We start from the raw sequence: 19,383 nt of genomic DNA on the forward strand, positions 1-19,383 counted from the left end.
GGATTGAGTTGGAATGGACATTAAGGCTCACCTCATTCCGTGGGCAGGGACACTTTCACTAGCCCAGGCTGCTCCAGGCCCTGTCCAGCCTGGCCTTGGACACTTCCAGGGATGGGGCAGCCATAGCTTCTCTGGGCACCCTGTGCCAGGGCCTGCCCACCCTCACAGAGAGAATTCCTTCCCATATCCCATCCATCCCTGCCCTCTGGCAGTGGGAAGTCATTCCCCCTTGTCCTGTCCCTCCAACCCTTGTCCAAAGTCCCTCTCCAGCTCCCCTGGAGCCCATTTAGGCTCTGGAAGGGGCTCTGGCATCTCCACCCCTGGAAGTGTCCAAGGCCAGGTTGGACAGGGCTCAGAGCAACCTGGGCTAGTGGAAGGTGTCTCTGCCCATGGCAGGGGTGGAATGGGAAGAGCTTTACAGCCCCTCCCAAGCCCAAGCATTCCACGATTCTGTAATCCTGTGTGTGTGGATCACCACAGCTCCAGCTGTGGGTGCCCAGGAGGCTGGAGATGGTGGTTTGATGTTCAGCCAAGAGCCACACAAGGCCTCTCCATGGGGGTCTCCAGCCACACTGGTCAACAGCAGCCATAATTCCTTCAAAACACTCCTGGGGGAGATTAAAGAGCTGTGAAAACAAATTCAAATCTGAGGTCTGTGCTCGTAGAATCCCGGGATGATTTGGGCTGGAAGGAATTTTAAAGCTTGTCCCGTTCTGTTCCCTGCCATGGCCAGAGGCACCTTCCACTAGACCAGGTTGCTGCAAGCCCCATCCAGCCTGGCCTGAAACACTTTCAGGAGTCCAGAACAGAGGGGTGTTTGCTGCTGGTTTGTGGCTATTTCAGCAACTCCTTAAGGAATTTCTCAGAACCATCAGTGGTCACTCAGGTCTGGGGTAAGGGACAGGGGCAGGTTCCTCCAGCCTGATGTTTCCCAGGAATGCTGCAGAATTCCTGGAGATATTTCAACCTTCTGAGTGGTCATGGGATGTTTCTAAGTTTTAAAGTAATTGTTTAATTAAAACAGGATTGAGGGTCCAATAGTTTCAAGGCAAAAAGGAAAACTCCTCTGTCATGGAGCCAGTCTGGGAGAGCTGGGAATGCTCAGCCTGGAGAAGAGAAGGCTCTAGGGTGATCTCAGAGCCCCTTACTGTGCCTAAAGGGGCTCCAGGAGAGCTGGAGAGGGACTTTGGACAAGGGCCTGGAGTGCCAGGATGAGGGGGAATGGCTTCCCACTGCCAGAGGGCAGGGATGGATGGGATATTGGGAAGGAATTGTTCCCTGGGAGGGTGGGCAGGCCCTGGCACAGGGTGCCCAGAGCAGCTGTGGCTGCCCCTGGATCCCTGGAAGTGTCCAAGGCCAGGCTGGATGGGGCTTGGAGCAGGCTGGGGCAGTGGAAGATGTCCCTGCCCACGGCAGGTTGTGGAATGGGATGGGATTTAAGATCCTTTCCAACCCAAACCATTCCAGGATTCCTTCTATGATTCTAAATCTTCCATCAGGGCTGCTGCTCTTCCTGTGCATCTCCCAGGTACCTTTTGGTGGGAAAAGCCATGTCAGCTTCAGCCCAAGTGCTCCAGCAGGCCCAGCAGTGCTTGGAATTTCACTGGTGTGATCCCAGGGTTAGTGTTACTCCTGTTTTCAATATGCCCTTCCTTACCTAAGCCTTCGCTTTTTTCTCCTCTGGAGGCAGTGACAACCTCAAGTGGTTTATCCTGTGCCATTGGCTCCTGTTCCCTCTGCAGTGAGGCTGTAGCCAGCCCATGTGCCCTGTTTTATTTGAATAAATTGTTTTTCTCATCATTCTTGTGGAACTACAAGTGTCAGCCTAATCTCTCCTGGTTCCTGTTGACTTTTCCAACAGTACTGGTTTTCTCAAGCCTGGTGGTACAACACTACTGCTCCTTCCTCCAGTGTTTTTCCCTTTCTCCTGATTCCCAGTGCAGTTCTCTTGCTGTATGTGATTCTGTGGTATCCAAGAATTTTCTAGGTGTCCACTGAAATAAAAAACCTCAACAAGGGAATATGGGATCTGTGTTATCAGGGATGGCAGCACTAGGAAGGTCAGGATGTTGGGATTCCACACAATGAGGTTGGAAGGAGGGAAGTGATGAAGAGGATGAGGATTTGATACTTCAGCTTTCCCCAGCTGTGGCTGCACAGGTCCGCAGGATGCTGGAGGCTGTTGGGGAGATATTCCTCATGGAATACAATTCAGGAATGCAGTGCTGTGGAAAGATAAGGGGGATGTTCGTGGGTAAGGGGAGGTGTCCATGTTCCTTGTGGGGTGGGATGAGTGTTAAATAAAGAAAATGTGTTTATCAGGGAGATACCCATTGGGATTTAGGGTAATTTGAACAGTCCTGTTCCATGCTTCCAGTGGCTCCCAAGCCATTGGATATTTTTGGACCTGGACTCCTCACAGCTTAGTTGAGCTGCTGTTTGGGCCTCTTGCAGCCTCTCTGAGGGGAGCTGGTTCCATGTGGGATTTGGGAACTGTAACCACAGCCAGACGATCTGGCATTGCTTCCAGCCTGCTCCTCACGTGGAGGGTCCTGTCACATTCCCAGGTCTGTGTCACATTCCCAACTCAGCCCTGGAGCTTCAAGTGAACTCCTGGGGTTATTCCTGAGCCGTTTATCAGGGGATGTTGGAACTACCGAGAAACACCCCTGGGTCTGGGAGCTCACCAAGGGCTGCAGCACTTCAGAAGTGGGCTAGTGGAGTTTGTGCCAAATCCCTGCAGTTTCTGAACTGGCTGTTGCTGGAGGTCCAAGCCACATGCCTGTGTCAGGCCCTTCAGTTTTTTCTTCCTCACTTGTACTTTAATGGATTTTCCGGTGCATCCCTGTTCCCTCCCTGGAAGGATTTGTTTCAGCAGTGACCTGGTTTCTCTTCAGAAACTTGCAGATGATCCAGGGCTTTTCCCCTTAATTATGTGTGTGGAATTCCTTTCCTGAAGTACCGTTTAATGTAGTTTTGATACTACTTTGGGGAAAAATACCAGTGCAAACAGGACTTTTAGGACCTTCTGGAGCTGGAAACGGGATGCTTGTGTCTGGAAGATGCAGGGAGTCTGACCTACCTCCTTGGAGAATTTTTAAAGCAAAAATCTAGGGTTGTGTGGAATTCCTCTTTTGGAATTCCCAGTCCAAGCTGTGTTTTGTTGCTCTTTTCCCTATAATCTCCAGCACATGGCCATGCCAAGTTGCTTCCCATCTGCTGCTCCAGGAAATCCTCTGGCTTTCTTGGGGGAAGTGGTTGGATGATAATTTCTCCCCTGTGTATCCTTTGCTTTCCCAGGGCCAGCACTGATACACCTGGAAAGCTGCTCCAGTTTGCTCCTGCTCCAGAGAGAGAAGGAATCTGGCTGTAGGAATGGGTACAGGGATTGCCACCCTTGGAGCTGGAATTCCAGCACTTACATGCTGAGCTTTTCCCTAAGAACTTGTGGTGTTACTGGGATGTTTTTGGGATATTACTGGGATGGTTTGGGGTGTTATTGGGGATGTCACAGGCGTGCTCTGGCATGTTGCTGGGTGAGGTGTGGGGGTTTTCAGAAGCTACGATGCCTCCTGGCTCCATCTGGTTTCCAGAGGGAATAGCTGAACGCTTGTGGAAGGATGCATTGAGGACAGGGACATTGTGGAATTCTTGCCCAATGTGTCCATGGAGTGGGACAATCCCTGTAACAGATGAGCTGCTCTTTGTGTCCAGGGTGGGATGAAGAGCTTCCTCGCTGCTATTTTGGGAAAAGCGAAGTTAAGGTTTCTGAAGCAGTTTTTCCATGGGGTTACGACATTCACGCTGAGCTCAGCCCTGGTTTCTTGTGGCAAAATGTGATCCCTGTCTGGCTGTGCTCATGGGAGCAGAAGAGAAAGGTTTGCTTCTCCTTACACAGGCAGAAATGTCCCATGAACATCCTGATTTCCATGGGTTTGAATCCACTCTCACATCTTATGGTCTTTGAGGTCTTCCTGGCTCCCCATCTAGTCCCTGCCTAAGGTCCCAGAGTTGAAGGCTTTGCCTGAGGAATCTGTAAGAATTCCAGTGTAGCTCTATCCACTCTTGATGTGAATTTCTAGTGTGGAGCATCAGTTTGCTGTAGGCTGAGGCAGTGTTTTAGTAGCATTCAAATTCCCATTTCTTATTCCCCTACTGAAGGATTCAGCCACACTGGGTATCAGCACCACATGGAAGTCCCCAGAGATGGGAACAGAGGGTGCAGGAGGAAAGCTGCTGAGTTAGTCCAGTATGAATCCCTTCAGGCAAACCCTTTCCAGTGGCTTGGGAAAAGAGGAATAGCAGCTTGGTGTGAACATCTGCAAGTGTTTAGAGAAACATCAAAGGACAGGAGTGAGACCTAGAGATGTTGAAATTAGGTCCAGAAAGGAAGAGTAAAATGGGAATGATTGTCTGGAGTGGAGTGAGAGAACCTTCCAGGCATCGCATTCCACACCCCTGCCATGGCAGGGACACCTTCTACCAGCCCAGGGTGCTCCAAGTTCTGTCCAGCCTGGCCTTGGACACTGCTAGGGATGGGGCAACCACAGCTGCTCTGGGCAGCCTGTGCCAGGGGCTTGCCACAATCACAGGGAAGAATTTCTTCACAATATCCCATCTAACCCTGACCTCTGGCAGTGGGGAGTCATTCCCCCTCATCCTGTCCTTCCAGGTCTTGTCCAAAGTTCCTCTCCAGCTCTCCTGGAGCCCCTTTAGACACTGGAAGGGGCTCTAAGCGCTCCCCAGAGCCTTCTCTTTTGCAGGCTGGACACCACCAGCTCTCCCAGCCTGGCTCCAGAGTAGAGGGGCTCCAGAATAATGGAATCCAGGATTGTTTGGGTGGGAAGGGACCTTAAAGCTCATCTCACTCCCTGCCATGGGCAGAGACACCTTCCAATAAACCTGGTTGCTTCCAGGGATGAGGGGGCCACAGCTTCTCTGGGAATGCTGTGCCATGATCTCACCACCCTCATGAAATTTCTTCTCGGTATCCCATCTAATCCTCCTTTTGTCAGCAGGAAGCTGTTCTCTGTGTCAGACTAGAGATGGGCAGTGTTAATCCCATTTTTCCCCTGGCATTGCCTGTCTCCTGGGCCATCCCAGCAGGAGCTCCAGCCTTCCATTCCAGAGCTGGAGCTGCAGGGGAGATGTTTTTCAGCGAGTGTTAATGAGGTATCTTGTCTGGGTGGCTCTTGCCCGAGAGAGGGAACCTGGAACAACAGGAAAAACTTCTTTAGGAATAACAGCTCACTGCTTGGCCATGGCTGAGGAGCCAGTCTGGGGTACTGTGTTGGTGAGGAGACAGTTCAGAGGAGGTGGGTTCCTACTTTCCCCCTCTGAAGTAAGGTGTGAGTAACCTTGGAGAGGGGAATTCCTGCTCTACCAGGCAGTGTTTAAGGTTGAGGGGGGAAGGGAAGGGGTTAAAGGAATCCGATTGGAATTAACGCTGTATTGGCAGGGTTGGATCTGATGGGGTTGGTGACAGGTAGAGCAGCTTGGCTGCAGCGGGAGATTATTTTGGGATAATCTGAGGAAACAACAGTAAATGATGCTGAGAAGGCAAAAGCAGACAGGTCATGTCAAAAGTCCCTTCTCAGTCTGGATTCGGGGCTGTTTGGGGACACCAGAGATTTGAAATCCAGCACTTGGATCCTGGGAATGTGGGGGGGTGGGCGTGGGAAATGAAAAGGTTTTGTATCCTCCCAGGGTGGAAGTGCTGAGTCCACAGTGTGTTAATGTTTTCACACCTGACCGCAAACACTGAGCTGCTCTGGGAGAGCTGGGAATGTTCACCCTGGAGAAGGGAAGGATCCAGGGACACCTGAGAGCTAAAGGGACTTCAGGGGAGCTGGAGAAGAGCTTCAGACAAAGGCCTGAAGTGACAGGACACAGGGAATGGCTTCCCACTGACAAGGGGCAATGTTAGATGGGATATTGGGAAGGGATTCTTCCCTGTGAGAGTGGAGAGGCCCTGGCCCAGTTTGCCCAGAGCAGCTGTGGCTGCCCCATCCCTGGATGCATCCAAGGCCAGGTTGGATAGGGCTTGGAGAAAACTGGGATAGTGAGGGTGTCCCTGCCTGTAGCAGGGGGTGAAACAGGATGGGATTTAAGGACCCTCCCAACCTAAACCATCCTGGACTTCTGTGGGTGATTTATTCCATCCGGGCTCACCTGAGTCATCTGTCCAAATCCAAGCAGGCCCAACACCATTCCTTGCCTACAGCCAGCCCAGCTCTGCAGCTCGGGGAGTCTTGAGGCCAAGGAGCCCTCGGGCAATGGCAGAGCCAGCTGAGCTGAGCTCCTGCTGCCACACAAGGTGAAGTCCTGGAGTTCTGCTGACTTCAGGAACACTGTTCTGCCTTTGACATGCTCCTGGCTGGGATAGTCATGTGGGGCAGCTCTGCTAAGCTCCATAAACCAGGAGAACTGATGGTTTGCAATCCCTGGTGTCCACTGCCCTGAGCCATGCAGGACGGACATGGTTTGGGAGTGCTCTGGGATCTGGGACAAAAAAACAGGAAAAGCAGGGAACTTGCTGGCTTTTGCAGTCAGGAATAACTGACCCTGTTTCAGGGAGTGATTTACCTCCCCAGGATAACTGCCCCTTCTTCAAGGGATAACTGACCCCTGTCTAGGGATAACTGACCCACCCCCAGGGATAACTCACCCCCCAGCTCTGCAGAGGTTTGAAAGCCAGGTATTCTTGACATTCCTTGAAGGAAGGCTGTTGGGATGCAGATGTGCCTGCAGCTCTGAGATTTCACCCGGGAATCACCCTGTGCCAGGAGGTCACTTCCCACCTGCTTGTTCAAGGCTTCTCCTGCCCAGCTCAGTAACAGTGGCAGCATCTGATGGTGCTGATGCACTTTGGCTGTCTTGGCCTGGGGTGAGGGATGGGAGCTGCTCTGTTGAATAAATCCTCATCCCAGTTCTTCAGACTTGTCTCCCAGTTGGCTGCCCTTGCTGACCTCTGGAAATTGAGAAATTCCAGGGTTTTTTAACCAATGAACTCATGGTGACTGTTGGCATCTGGGAAGGATGTGCCAGGACAGTACAGTGGAACTCTACTACCAGCAGCAATGCACAAGGAATATCCTACTCCAGACCCCATCAGCTTCTCTGTGGGAACTGGAAAAAGCACATCCTGCTTGTCCTTTCAGTTTCATATGGTTAACTGGATGGTTTTTGTGCTTTTCAGGTGCTGGAGAGTCTGGGAAGAGCACCATTGTGAAGCAGATGAAGTGAGTGCAGGCTGCAACCTTTGTATTTGTGGGATAAAAAAATGTGTGGTGCCCTTCTGGCTTGGCGTGGGAGTAATAAGCTGGTTTCCTTCCAGGATTATCCATGAGGATGGCTACTCAGAGGAGGAATGCAAACAGTATAAAGTGGTTGTGTACAGCAACACCATCCAATCCATCATCGCCATCATCAGAGCCATGGGGAGGCTAAAGATAGACTTTGGGGAAGTTGCCAGAGCAGTGAGTATTGCATTTATTTCCTTAGTCTGAACTTGTTAATGAATCCTGGAATTTCAGTCCAGACCAGAATATGTTTTTTGCAAGATAAAGTAGCAAAAAATCTGTCATAACTTTAGTGTACTGTCATTAAAAAACATCAGTATTTTACTGAAGTCCTGGGTAAGAACCTTTAGTAGTTTGAATGCTCAAAAAAAAAAAAATCCCCAAATCTTTCTCTAAATTATTTGAATTATTGGGAATTTTGAGTTTGAAGTTTTGGGAGGTTTGAGGCCCTGCTTTTCCCCTCCCCTCTAACTCTGCTCATTCCCTGGCCTATTTCTTGCATTTATGTGCAGCACTTTGAGCTGGAAGTCAGGAAGCCTTGATGGTTGTGGTGGTGGGAAAGGCACAGAGTGGGAACTAGGGACTCCTGGAAATGTGCAGGAGAAAGGAATTGTGTCAGCACAGGGCTGCACTGTGACTGTTCTGCCTCGTGCTGCGGTTGATCCAGCCCCAGATAGTTTGAATTTATGGTATTTATTTTGGATTTATGATTCCAAGTCCTGGACAAAGGGCACATCTTCACTCACATGTTCACCCAGGCTGTTGTTCAGCTGCTGCTTCAAATCTTCCCAGAGTTCTCTTCCACCTTTCTTGGTGCTTGCTGAAGCTGAGTTGGGATCTTGGAGCTGGAACAGGGAAGATGCTGAATCCAGGTCCTTTCTCAGTTATCTGCCCATGCTGAGGTGGCTTCACAAGAGCTGAATGCCATGAATTTTCACCATCCCAAAGGGCAAAAAACCCAATTTCCACCATTCTGAAGGGCAAAAACCTTGCCATGCTTTCCCAGGAAAAGGCCAAATGTGCCGAACCATGGAGTGACCTACAGAGATCCAAAACTGGAGTCCCTCTGCATTTGGCTGTTAACACCTCAATAGGGTGGATTTGGGATCAGCACCCTCAGCTTGGCACATGCAGGGTTTGGGGCTCAGGGGAGAGGAGTTGGTGTTAGGAGGAGAATGCTGGGATAGTGGAAGGTCTCTCACAGGTCCCAGAAGGGCCTGACAGGTCTGATCAGGGTAGAAATAAAAGCAGAGGGGGCTGTAGGGCAGCGTGGGGTTCCCTGTCCTAATCCACTGGATAACCTGGACAAGAGCGTGATCCTGCTCTGGCTTCTGTGGGGGATTTTTCATGCTCAGATCCCAATCAGTCTATCCCATCTCCTGATGAAATGTTTTATTAAGGAATCAGTCTCCCTCACTTCTGACAGCTCTAGCAGCAAAAGGCAAATCCTCAAAGCTTTGGTCCCATCATCTGTCAGAACTCACCTTTTTTCCCTTTTCCCAGTGCTGTGCCACACCAACAGAGATTTTCCAAGTCAAACCTCTAGTTCAGTTCATTGGTCTGTAGTAGCACATCAGCATTCCCACCTTTTCTTGAAACATTGCACCAGTTTACTGAAATCCCATGGTTTTGGTGGGAATGGTGCCTTTGGAGCTGTGATCCCCATGGAAGCACTGTGGCCATTCCTGATCAGGGCTTCTCACCTCCCAGCCTGGAGCTTCTTCCCCAGAAATTCCCTTTCTGGCTGCAGGAGGTAAACAACTCCATGACTTTTGGGAGAAAGCTGGATGGACTGGACTGTGATTAATTAGAGCAGTGATTAATTAATGCAGAGATGCTGCTGGTGGTGGGGAAGGTGTCCGTGGGTGGATGTCCCAGAGATGTGTTCCTGTCCTGCAGGACGATGCCCGGCAGCTGTTCGTGCTGGCTGGCAGCGCGGAGGAGGGAATGATGACGGCTGAGCTGGCTGGAGTCATCAAACGCCTCTGGAGAGACCCTGGAGTGCAGGCCTGCTTCAGCAGATCCAGGGAATACCAGCTGAACGATTCTGCATCCTAGTAAGGAACCAACACCAGCTCCTGGGCTCTTTCCTGGCCCCAGAAAATTCAGCTTCCTGTCCCAGAGCCCACAATGGTCCAGGAGGGGCCAGTGTGGCTGGAGCGGGGCGGGACTGGGTGGGAAGGTCCTGTCTACACTGGTCTGACTGGGTGACACTGGGAATTGAGTGCTGTTTGTCTTCTCTCTGTGGAGCATTGGGGAAAACCCCACATTCCTTGTTTTGTGCCTTGGTGAATTTAATCCTGGAGTGGTTTGGGTTGGAAGGGACCTTCGAGATCTCATTCTACCCCCTGCCATGGGCCTGGACACCTTCCACTATCCCAGGCTGCTCCAAGCCCCATCTAATCTGACCCTAAACACTTCCAGGGATGGGACAGCCACAGCTCTTCTGGGCACCCTGTGCCAGGGCCTCCCCACCCTCACAGTGAGGGATTTCATCTAATTTTGAAAAATGTGATTTTTGACAAATTTGCTGGTTTCATGGAAGAAACTTTGGCACCTGCCTTGGATCAGGAGCAGTGTGTCCAGCAGGCCCAGGGCAGTGATTGTCCCTCTGTTCTTGGCACTGCTGAGGCCTCACCTCCAGCCCTGGGGTCAGTTTTGGTTTCTCATGACAAGAAGGACATTGAGGGGCTGGAGCGTGTCCAGGGAAGGGAACAGAACTGGGGAAGGGTCTGGAGCACCAGGAGAGGCTGAGGGAGCTGGGAAAGGGCTCAGCCTGGAGCAAAGGAGGCTCAGGGGGGACCTTGTGGCTCTGCACAACTCCTGCACAACAGGAGGGGACAGCTGGGGGGGTCGGGCTCTGCTCCCAGGGAACAGGGACAGGATGAGGGGAAATAGCCTCAAGCTGTGCCAGGGGAGGTTCAGTTTGGACATCAGGAGGAATTTCTTCATGGCCAAGCCTTGGCAGGGGCTGCCAAGTGAGGTGGTGGAGTTCCCATCCCTGGAGGTGTTCATGGACCAACTGGATGTGGCACTCAGTGCTCTGCTCTGGTCTGGTGACAAGGTCAGGGGTTGGATCCTGGAGGTCTTTTCCAAGCTCAGTGATTCAGGGATTCTGTTGAAGTGGCAGGTGCCTGCCTGTGTCACCTCCATTGTCCCTGCAAAGGGGAGCAACAGTCTTAAAATTTAAACTGCCACTTCCCTGACATTCAGCAATTACCAAAATGGGATCCCCTCACCTGGCAGGTCAATATTCCAAATATTCTCCTTACAGCTTTCCCTTTCCTCCTGTCCCTGTGCCTGGCACCTCACAGGCAACGCTGCCTCTAAACTGTTCTGATTCTAAAATCTTCTTGTCCTGGTCCTAAAATCAGTGCAGCTGCTGAACAACTGGAAGGTCCTGAGTAGATAAACAGGCTGCTAATGGAATTTTTGATGAAATGCCTCATCTTTTTCCAAGGGCAGGTTAGTGCAGGAAGGGGAAACTGTTCCTTTGATGAGCAAAACAGTTGTTGGTTTTTTCCTCTTTTTTTTTAAACTCACATTCTTGGTCTCTCTGCAACAATTATTTGACACTCTGAAAGGTGATTTTCAGCCTTTCCAGCTGAAAATTCCTCTCAGTTTAAGCTTTAAACCTTGGAAAAATGAGTTGAGAAGAGCTTTGTGGAGAAGTTTTAGCTGTACCACAGCTCACTGCCTGCAGGGTTTTTCTGTTCAGAGCATATTTGAGCTTGAAAATAAGGCAGAATCCTTCTTAATTTGCAGCATCTTGGCAGGGTTTTGGATCAAGTGAAGGGCTGACAGGAGTTTTCTTGGGTTTGTGCATAACTTTGCAGCAGGAAAGGAGAAAATTCAGGTTCCAAGGGAGGAAATAAATTGATGAGGAGAGGGAAAGGAAGGAATGGTTTAATGGAAAGATGTGAAGAAGAGGAAAGCTTAAGGACTTGAGCAGAGAGCAAGAATGGAGCTGAAGGAGGAGCCTTGGTGTGTGTCTGGATGGCTTTGGAAGAGGAGGAAGATGAAGGCAGCTGGAGAAATGGAGCAGATTGGGAAAAGAGGGTGTTACCTTGCTTTTGTAGGTACCTGCTTGACCCAGCTGCCTTCCAGAGGTGGGATTTTGGAGGGTTCTTCCAGTTCCTGGATATTTGCCACGCACCCGTGTCCAGGTCCAGGTCTGGCTGCTGCGGGGAGCTGGCACAGCCTGGGATGGGGATGTTACACCCGGGATGAGCCACCCAGGCATTTCCTGAGAAGTGCCCCAGAAAATTCAGCTTCCTGTCCCAAAACCACAGGAAGTTGCACCAAACCAACATTCTGGTGCATCTGCAGCTCGGCAGCTCCGCAGTTGGGAAACGCCAGCAGTGGGTTGATTTCTTCATGAGAAATTCACCCTTTTAAAGGGCTGGTTCTTCCACAGGACTTGCAGAACTCCCAGGATTTTCCTCTCCTTCCACACATGACTCCTGACCTGCCTTATCTCTGGTGTTCCCCAATTAATTCTCTTGTCCATGCTTAGAATTGTGGAATATCCTAAGCTGGAACAGACCACAAGGATCATCAAGTCCAACTCCTGGCCTTGCACAGGACATCCCAAAATCCCACCCTGTGTTTGGGGGGATTGTTTTCCATGGATGAGAGCATTATCCAAATGCTCCTTGAGCTCTGCCAGCCTTGGGGCTGTGACCATTCCCTGGGGAGCTGTTCAAGTGCCCAACCACCAAGGATGGATGTGCTGCACCCCTCTTTGTGGTGGGATGGCACAGGCTTTGTGTCACTTCTCTTGGGAATTTCATTTCCCTGTTCCTTTCATTGCCTCTTACAAACAGCACAGTGTGAGCAGCTGTTAAATCTGTGCCCCATTTGCTGGTTTTCCAGCTGAAATCCAGCTTTGTGCTGGGATTCCAGACCAGTTCTAGCTCCACATCAGATTCTGGGGCTGAGACACATGGAATGGAGGAAGAGAGGAGCAGACAAGTAACTGCTTGTGAAAATCAGGTAGCATCAAGAGCAAGGCTGCTGTGGCAGAGAGCCAAGCACTTTAGCATGGAATTGTTCCAAAAACTCCCCTTCCTGCTGTTTCCTGCATCACTGGGCACTTCTCCTTTGTGCAGGCAGAGATCCTGCCTGTCAGAGCACTGCCCTGGCAGGCTGGAGATGGTATGGGAGGAGAGGAGGTGGAGGATAACACTAATCCAAGCAGAATCCTGGAATCGTAGTGTTTTCCATGTTTTCTTCTTTTTTCTTTTAAAGAAAAATGAGCTACTTGAGTAGCTCCTGGTCCAAGGTGTTGATGTGGAAATGCTCAGTGCTTTTCCCAGCACCATCTGCTAAAGCCCCCTGCAGCTACCCTGGGGTTTGTGGAATGTTGCAAACATTTATTTTTTTTTTTAACTTGCCTTTTTGCAACTTCCTATTTGTCTTTCCTTCTGATGTGAGCAAGGAATCTGTGGCTCCCAGCTCTTGCCTCCAGCTGGGGCCGTGACGAAGCATTGGGACCTCTGTGCACACTTGGGGAAGGGAACTTAAATCCCATCTAATTCCATGGGCAGGGACACCTTCCACACCTTCCCAGGGTGCTCCAAGCCATGTCCAACCTGGCCGTGGAAACTTTCAAGGATGAGGCAGCCACAGCTGCTCTGGGCACCCTGTGCCAGGGCCTCCCCACCCTCACAAGAACAATTCCTTCCCAATATCCCATCCATCCCTGCCCTCTGGCAGTGGGAAGCCATTCCCTCTGGTCCCTCCATGCTCTTGTCCAAAGTCCCTCTCCAGCTCTCCTGCAGCTCCCTTAGGCTCTGGAAGGGGCTCTGAGGTCTCCATCCCTGGAGCCCTCTTGTCTCCAGACTGAACATTCCCAGCTCTCTCAGCCTGGCTCCAGAGCAGAGGGGCTTCAGATTTATGGAATCCCAGAATTAAGGGACCTTAAAGCTCATCTTGTTCCACCCCCTGCCATGGGCAGGGACACCTTCCACTATCCCAGGTTGCTCCAAGCCTGGTCCATCCTGGCTTTGGACACTTCCAAGGATGGGGCAACCACAGCTTCTCTGGGCATTCCATTCCAGGGTTTCACCACACTCACAGATAGGAATTCCTTCCCAATATCCACTCTAAACCCCTGTTTGGGGTGTAGCAGAGCGAATGTGAAGGATATTTCCATTTCACACATCTCCAGATTTTTAGGATACTTGGAAATGTCACCAAGCACATAATGCTTTAAAGTGTTTTTGTTCCTGGTTTTCATACTTTTCCTGGATTTCAGGCGGATCCCAGCCTGTGGAAGCTGTAGGTAATTATCTGCAGTCTCATGGGCAATTAGCACAGTTCCTGATCAACCTTCCTCTAGTCCTGCACATCTCCTCTTGTTCCCAAATGCCAGTTCTGGCCTAAATTCCCTGACATGATGCTGGATAAAACCTAGATTATTTCTAAGTGGGTTTTTTCCTTCTCTTCCTTTTTTCCCCTCCCTCTTTTTTCCCCTCCCTCTTTTTTTTCCTCCCCTCCTCTTCCACTGCTTTTTCCCCTCCCCTCTTTTCCCCCCTTCCTCTTTTTCCCATCCTCCTCTTCCTCCCTCCCCCCTTAAGGACTTTCAGAGCCATTTGTGGCTTTGAAATCCTTCTCAGCGCCAAAAGGAGTGAATTGGAAGGAAAACCACCATTGCACTGCTGTGAGCAGGATGAGGAGGGGAACTCTGTTATCTTTCTTGTTCATTTCCCAGCATCCCTGTCCTGCCGTCCCTGCTTCCTGGAGCTGTCTGGGTGTGGGATGAGACAGGACTGGCATGTTTCCTGATCACACTGGAATTCCCAATACAGTGTGATCAGAGAGCTGGGAATGTACAGCCTAAGGGAGACCATAGATCTCCTTCAAGTACCTAGAGCTGGAAGGGGGCTTTGGACAAGGGGAATGGCTTCCCACTGCCAGAGGTCAGGGTTACATGGGATACTGAGAAGGAATTCTTGGCTGTGAGGGTGGGCAGGCCCTGGCACAGGGTGCCCAGAGCAGCTGTGGCTGCCCCATCCCTGGGAGCATCCAAGGCCAGGCTGGATGGGGCCTGGAGCAACCTGGGATAGTGGGAGGTGTCCCTGCCATGGCAGGGGGTGGGATGAGATGAGCTTTAAGGTCTCTTCCTGTTGGATTAAGCCCTTTTCTGACCCAGAGATGGGGCAACTGAGAGGTGTTTTAAAAACTTCTGTTCCATTTTGAGTCTCATTTGAAAGGTGAGACAATACTGATGTTACAATTCACACCATTGCCATCTTAAACCAACTATTTCCTAATTACAATACACTATAAACATTTCTTAGCTTATCAGCTTTAGCCACACCATACTGTGAATACCTTAAAACCAATCATTTAAAATTATCCATTGTAAGTCCTACTACAATTTATCTTTTATAATTTTATTTCTCAAAAATATCTAAATCTTATTTACAAAACCATCCTTTGAAACTTATTTCTAGTTCCATTTCTCTCTCAGCAATGTTTATCTTGTTCCATGGCATTTCTGAGTTAACATTTCTTATCTCAAAACTTACTTACAGATGCATACTATGTGAGCCTTCTGTCAGGCTTTAAGAATTTTCTGTAAATCCATTTCCCACATCTTCCCACCCAAACCATCCTGGAATTCTGGGATTCAGTGATCTCTGCACACGCTGGCCTTGTGCCAGCCTGGCACAGGATGTCCCAGGAATGCTTGGAGAGTCAGCAGGACAAACAAGTGACACTGTAGGTTTGATCAGCACTTTTTTTGTACTTGGGACCTCATTTTAAGCATGAAAAAAGAAGGAAAACAAACCCAAGTTGGTTTTTTGGAAGCTTGTGGTGTTGAAGGATGAGGAGTAGCTGGCTCTGTAAACACAGGGATCCCAGGTGGGGAAGGAGGGATGCAGCCTCAGCCTAATGGAGGTGAAGGAGGTGGTGGGAAGGGATTGGAAGTGCATGGGATGAGGGGAGACACAGCAAGGTCAGTGTTTGCTCTCAAAGCTGTTTGTGGGGCTGTCTCTGACTGTGGCAGCTGGGGGCCAGGAGCCACAGGGAACAAAGAGATTCAGACTCTGCTTTTCCAGCTTTTTGGGGTATCCTTTCCAAGTTCCACTTAGTCTGAAATACAAGAGGCACTAGCTGGGCTCCGCAGCCTGGATTTTTGGGAGGGCACAGCTGCTTCCTCTGCCCACACTTGGCAAGACTGCCAGGGTTTCCCAGAAATCCCCTTTGGGTTTTCCAACCACTTATATTTCCATGGGATTTGCCCTTTAGGTCTCCCTGGAATTAGTCTGGCACCGTTTATTGTTTCAGGCAGCACCACTGAATCTGATATGCTTTATTCCCTGATTGAGTTTGTTTGCCAGCTCCATTCCCTCCTCCCTGGTTGCTCCCAAAGCTTTAATTAGGAATTGTGCCACTTTCAGTGCCCAAACTTCCAACTGGCTGTTGGGAGCAGGTGCTTTACAGCTTCAGCTTGGGCTTGGCAGTGCTGGGATAAGAGTGGGACTCTATCTTAAGGGACTTCTCAGCCCAAACAATTCCATGATTTATCATATCAGTGGTGTGACCTGTATCAAAGCCAGGCTTTGAGGAGCTGCTGGGTCAGTTCTTAGCATTCCCCACTGGCTTCTGATTCATTGTGTCTCAGCTAAACTTACCCTGGTAGGAGAGAGAGGAGAAAAAAAAATCTGGGCATGTTACTGCCTCAGCAGAAATATTACTTGGTAGAAGCTGAGGAAGGTAAATACTTTCCAAATCATGTTGTACTAAACTGAAACTAAAGCCAGGCCCAGCACTGGTCACACAGCAGCTCACAAACCTGCCATCCTTCTGGAGTTGAGAGAGGGATGAGAGGACTGGCTCTTCCTGGACTAAATCCACTCTCAGATCCTAGCTCTGTGGGAAAAGCCCCATGGCACTGGGCAAGTTGTGGCAGATCACTGGAATCTGGAGTTTGGAAACAGGGCAGGGCACTGCAAGTCCTGGCCAGGGCGATGCTGGAGCTGCTGGAGGAGGGATGTGTTGCTGGAGTTCCTAGTACAGCTTCCAGGCACATGGGAAGAAGCAATTTCTGGCTGACAATGGATCTGTGATAATAAAGTGTGATTTGGGAGGGTCTATTACCCTCCCAGTGACACAGGGCTGGGGTGATTAAAACCTGCTCCCAAGAAAGAGCACAGCCTGTGTCATCCCAGCAGAGCTGTGGGGTCCATCTTATCTTTGTGAGAGGAGGAGGGAAGACGAGCTCAGAGGTGTTGCTGGCTGGAGTGGGATTTCTGATCCTGCTGGGAATTATCTGTACCTCGTGCTGATGTGCCTGAGAACTGAACTCCAAAAGGAATGTGCTGGGGCTGGAATTAGTTGAGGTCTTGATGGGAGAATTTCTGCCAGGATGTGGCTTCTTCCAGGGCTGTATCCTCCGAGTCAGCTTGTTGGAGGAGGAGGTGACTGGATGTGCCTGGTTTGGGATGGTTTTTAAGGCTTCATCCCTCCGTCCCGGCTCCTTTGACGCATCCCTGCCCTTTAACAGGAAACCCTTGGATTTATTGCCTTGTGCTTTGAAGCGAGAGACCTTGACTGTGGATTGCCCTGGGAGATCCAGCCCTGGCACAGCTCTGCATTCCCTCCCTACCCTCCCCAGCCAGCTCAGCTCCACCAGCACTACCTCCAAGGTCATCCAGGGAGGGGTTAAAATCCCCAAACCCCCAAAACATCCCTCAAGACAGCCCCAGGGGGTTGTTTGCTTCGAGGGCTGTGCTGTGTGAGGGAGATAAATAAATTCTGCGCTTTGTTCTGCAGTTTATAAAAGATTCATGGTGAGGCAGCCGACTAAAAAAAGCCTCTTGTGTTGTCTCTTCTGGTTTAGTTACCTAAATGACTTGGATAGAATATCCCAGCCGACCTACATTCCAACTCAGCAGGATGTGCTGCGGACCAGAGTGAAAACTACAGGAATCGTGGAGACTCACTTCACCTTCAAGGACCTGTATTTCAAGTGAGTGAGGGGCTCTGCCCGTGCCCTGCACTGGGGGCACATCCCACACTTGCTCCTGGTTTAACTGTCCTCCTTCCCTCCGTTATCCCTCTCCGCTGGCATCGCTCACTGGAGAGACCAGTTTGACTTTGATTTGCCTTCTGTTCTTTTCAGCTGCTTTTATGTTGGAATCGCAGACACAGGTACTGACTGCTCGTTTCCAGGATCCAATCCCAAAAATAATACTAAAAGGACACTGACTGGAGTTTGAGTTTGAGTTTAACCCTTTCCTCAGAGCAGAGGAACCGAGCTGTGTCCGTAGCCAGGCTGTGGCTCCGGGATGCATGGTGTGCTCCATGTGTTCCTCTGGGAATTGCCAGCCTGTGCCTGGCACTGCAGGGGCTGGGACTTCCCTGTCCCCTCTGCTGATCCAGTCCCTGCCAGGCTGTGCATCCAGCCTGCTCCTGGCAGTGTCCCTTTACATGTCACTAACGAGCTTCCTCTAACCTCAGAGTGGCTCCCGCTGCCTCTGTAGGCTGAGGCTGCATCCCTCGTCCCTCACCTCGGATCCCTGTAGCTCCCCTTCCTGCTGCTTAGGAATTCCTTGCTTCAGATCCCACTTGTGCTCCTGACAAACAGCTGGAGCCCCACAGCATTCCTGTGCTGGAGGGTGTAGGACAGTGCAATGCCTGTGGCTCAGCCCCATCCCCTCTGTCTGTGCCAATGGTTTGGAGTCTTTCCTGCTCACATTCCTAAAAATTGTGTGTTTGCTTATTTATAAATGGGCTGTGAAACACTTTGATGGAGTTGCAGCAAAATCCAAGTGGTGCTTCTAAAATCCAAGGGTTTTAACAGGATCCCAGATTGGTTTGGATTGGATGGGACCTTAAATCCCACTCAGTCCCACCCCCCTGCCATGGGCAAGGACACCTTCAGCTATGCCAGGTGGCTCCACAACCCGTCCAGCCTGGCCTTGGACACTACCAGGGATGGAGCAGCCACAGCTGCTCTGGGCACCCTGTGCAGGGCCTCAGCACCCTCACAGGGAAGGATTTCCTTCCCATCCATCCCTGCCCTCTGGCAGTGGGAAGCCATTCAGCTTGTTCTGTCCCTCCAGGCCCTTGTCCCAAATCCCTCTCCAGCTCTCATGGAGCCCCTTTAGGCACAGTAAGGGACTCTCAGGTCTCTCTGGAGCCTTCTCCTTCCCAGCTCTCCTGGATCCGGAGCAGACGGGCTCCAGTCATTGGAGCATCTCCGTGATCTCCTCTGGAGAAGGAAACTTTTGCACATCTTTTGGGATAACAGCATTTTGACTTCCAACTGTGCAATTTAAGAACATTTTAAGCAAAAATACCAAAATACTCGGCATCATCGATTTATTTATGCAGCTTCTGGTCCATCCAGGGAATAACTTGTCTTCCTGTGATGATGGATCAGGATTAGCATCTCCAGTATGTTCTTTAATCATCTCCACCCTCCTTCCTGATCCCGCCCGGAGCCATTGATCATGTGCAGGGCCCCAGACACACGAGGTGCTGTCCCAGAGGGATTTGCTCCACAAAGGGAAGCATTAATCCATCAGAAACCCTGGTGCTGCCAGCTCTGCTGTGATATTCCATCTCAGACATTAATAATGGGATAGGGAAGCCGCAGTGACTGGAATTGGGATGAGCTGAGTTGTCAGGGATGCTCTTCCTTCATGAATCTCTCTGTGCTAATGGCAAATGATCCAAGCCATGGAAAGATCCTGGATTCTCTCAGATTTCCCTCTTTCCTTCTAGACCAGAGGGTTAAATAGAAGATGGGAGTTAGTTTGGAATCATTAAATCCCCCCGGAACAGCTCCTTGTCTGCTCTGGGAAAAAAATAAATATCTATGTCTTAATAACTCAGATATTAACTTGATTTAATTAAATCCCAGTCCTGGGCACTCATCAAAATATTTGGATGAGCAGGGGGGCTGGAACTACCTGTGGCACAAATTCCTATTTAATTAGAAATGAATTCAATTTATACAGAAATTCCATAAGCAACTGCTCAACCTTTAACCTCTGGTACCTCAGATTATTTTTAATAAATGAAATTATTTCTTAACCCCCTTAATCTCCTCCTGGGTCCCAGC

General features: G+C 50.2%; 1 protein-coding gene across 2 annotated transcripts in view; it reads left to right on the forward strand.

Moving 5' to 3' along the window:
* The window catches only part of GNAI3 (G protein subunit alpha i3), a 28,802-nt gene that overhangs the window by 6,069 nt on the left and 3,350 nt on the right, over positions 1-19,383 (forward strand). For both annotated transcript variants that reach the window (XM_053998473.1, XM_053998474.1), the window contains exons 2-5: positions 7,199-7,241; positions 7,337-7,478; positions 9,201-9,358; positions 17,155-17,283. In XM_053998473.1, the coding sequence (XP_053854448.1) occupies positions 7,199-7,241; positions 7,337-7,478; positions 9,201-9,358; positions 17,155-17,283 (472 nt within the window). The remainder of the gene's footprint in view (positions 1-7,198; positions 7,242-7,336; positions 7,479-9,200; positions 9,359-17,154; positions 17,284-19,383) is intronic.

Source organism: Vidua macroura, chromosome 24 (assembly GCF_024509145.1).
Source record: "Vidua macroura isolate BioBank_ID:100142 chromosome 24, ASM2450914v1, whole genome shotgun sequence".
In the NCBI taxonomy this organism is placed as follows: Eukaryota; Metazoa; Chordata; class Aves; order Passeriformes; family Viduidae; genus Vidua; species Vidua macroura.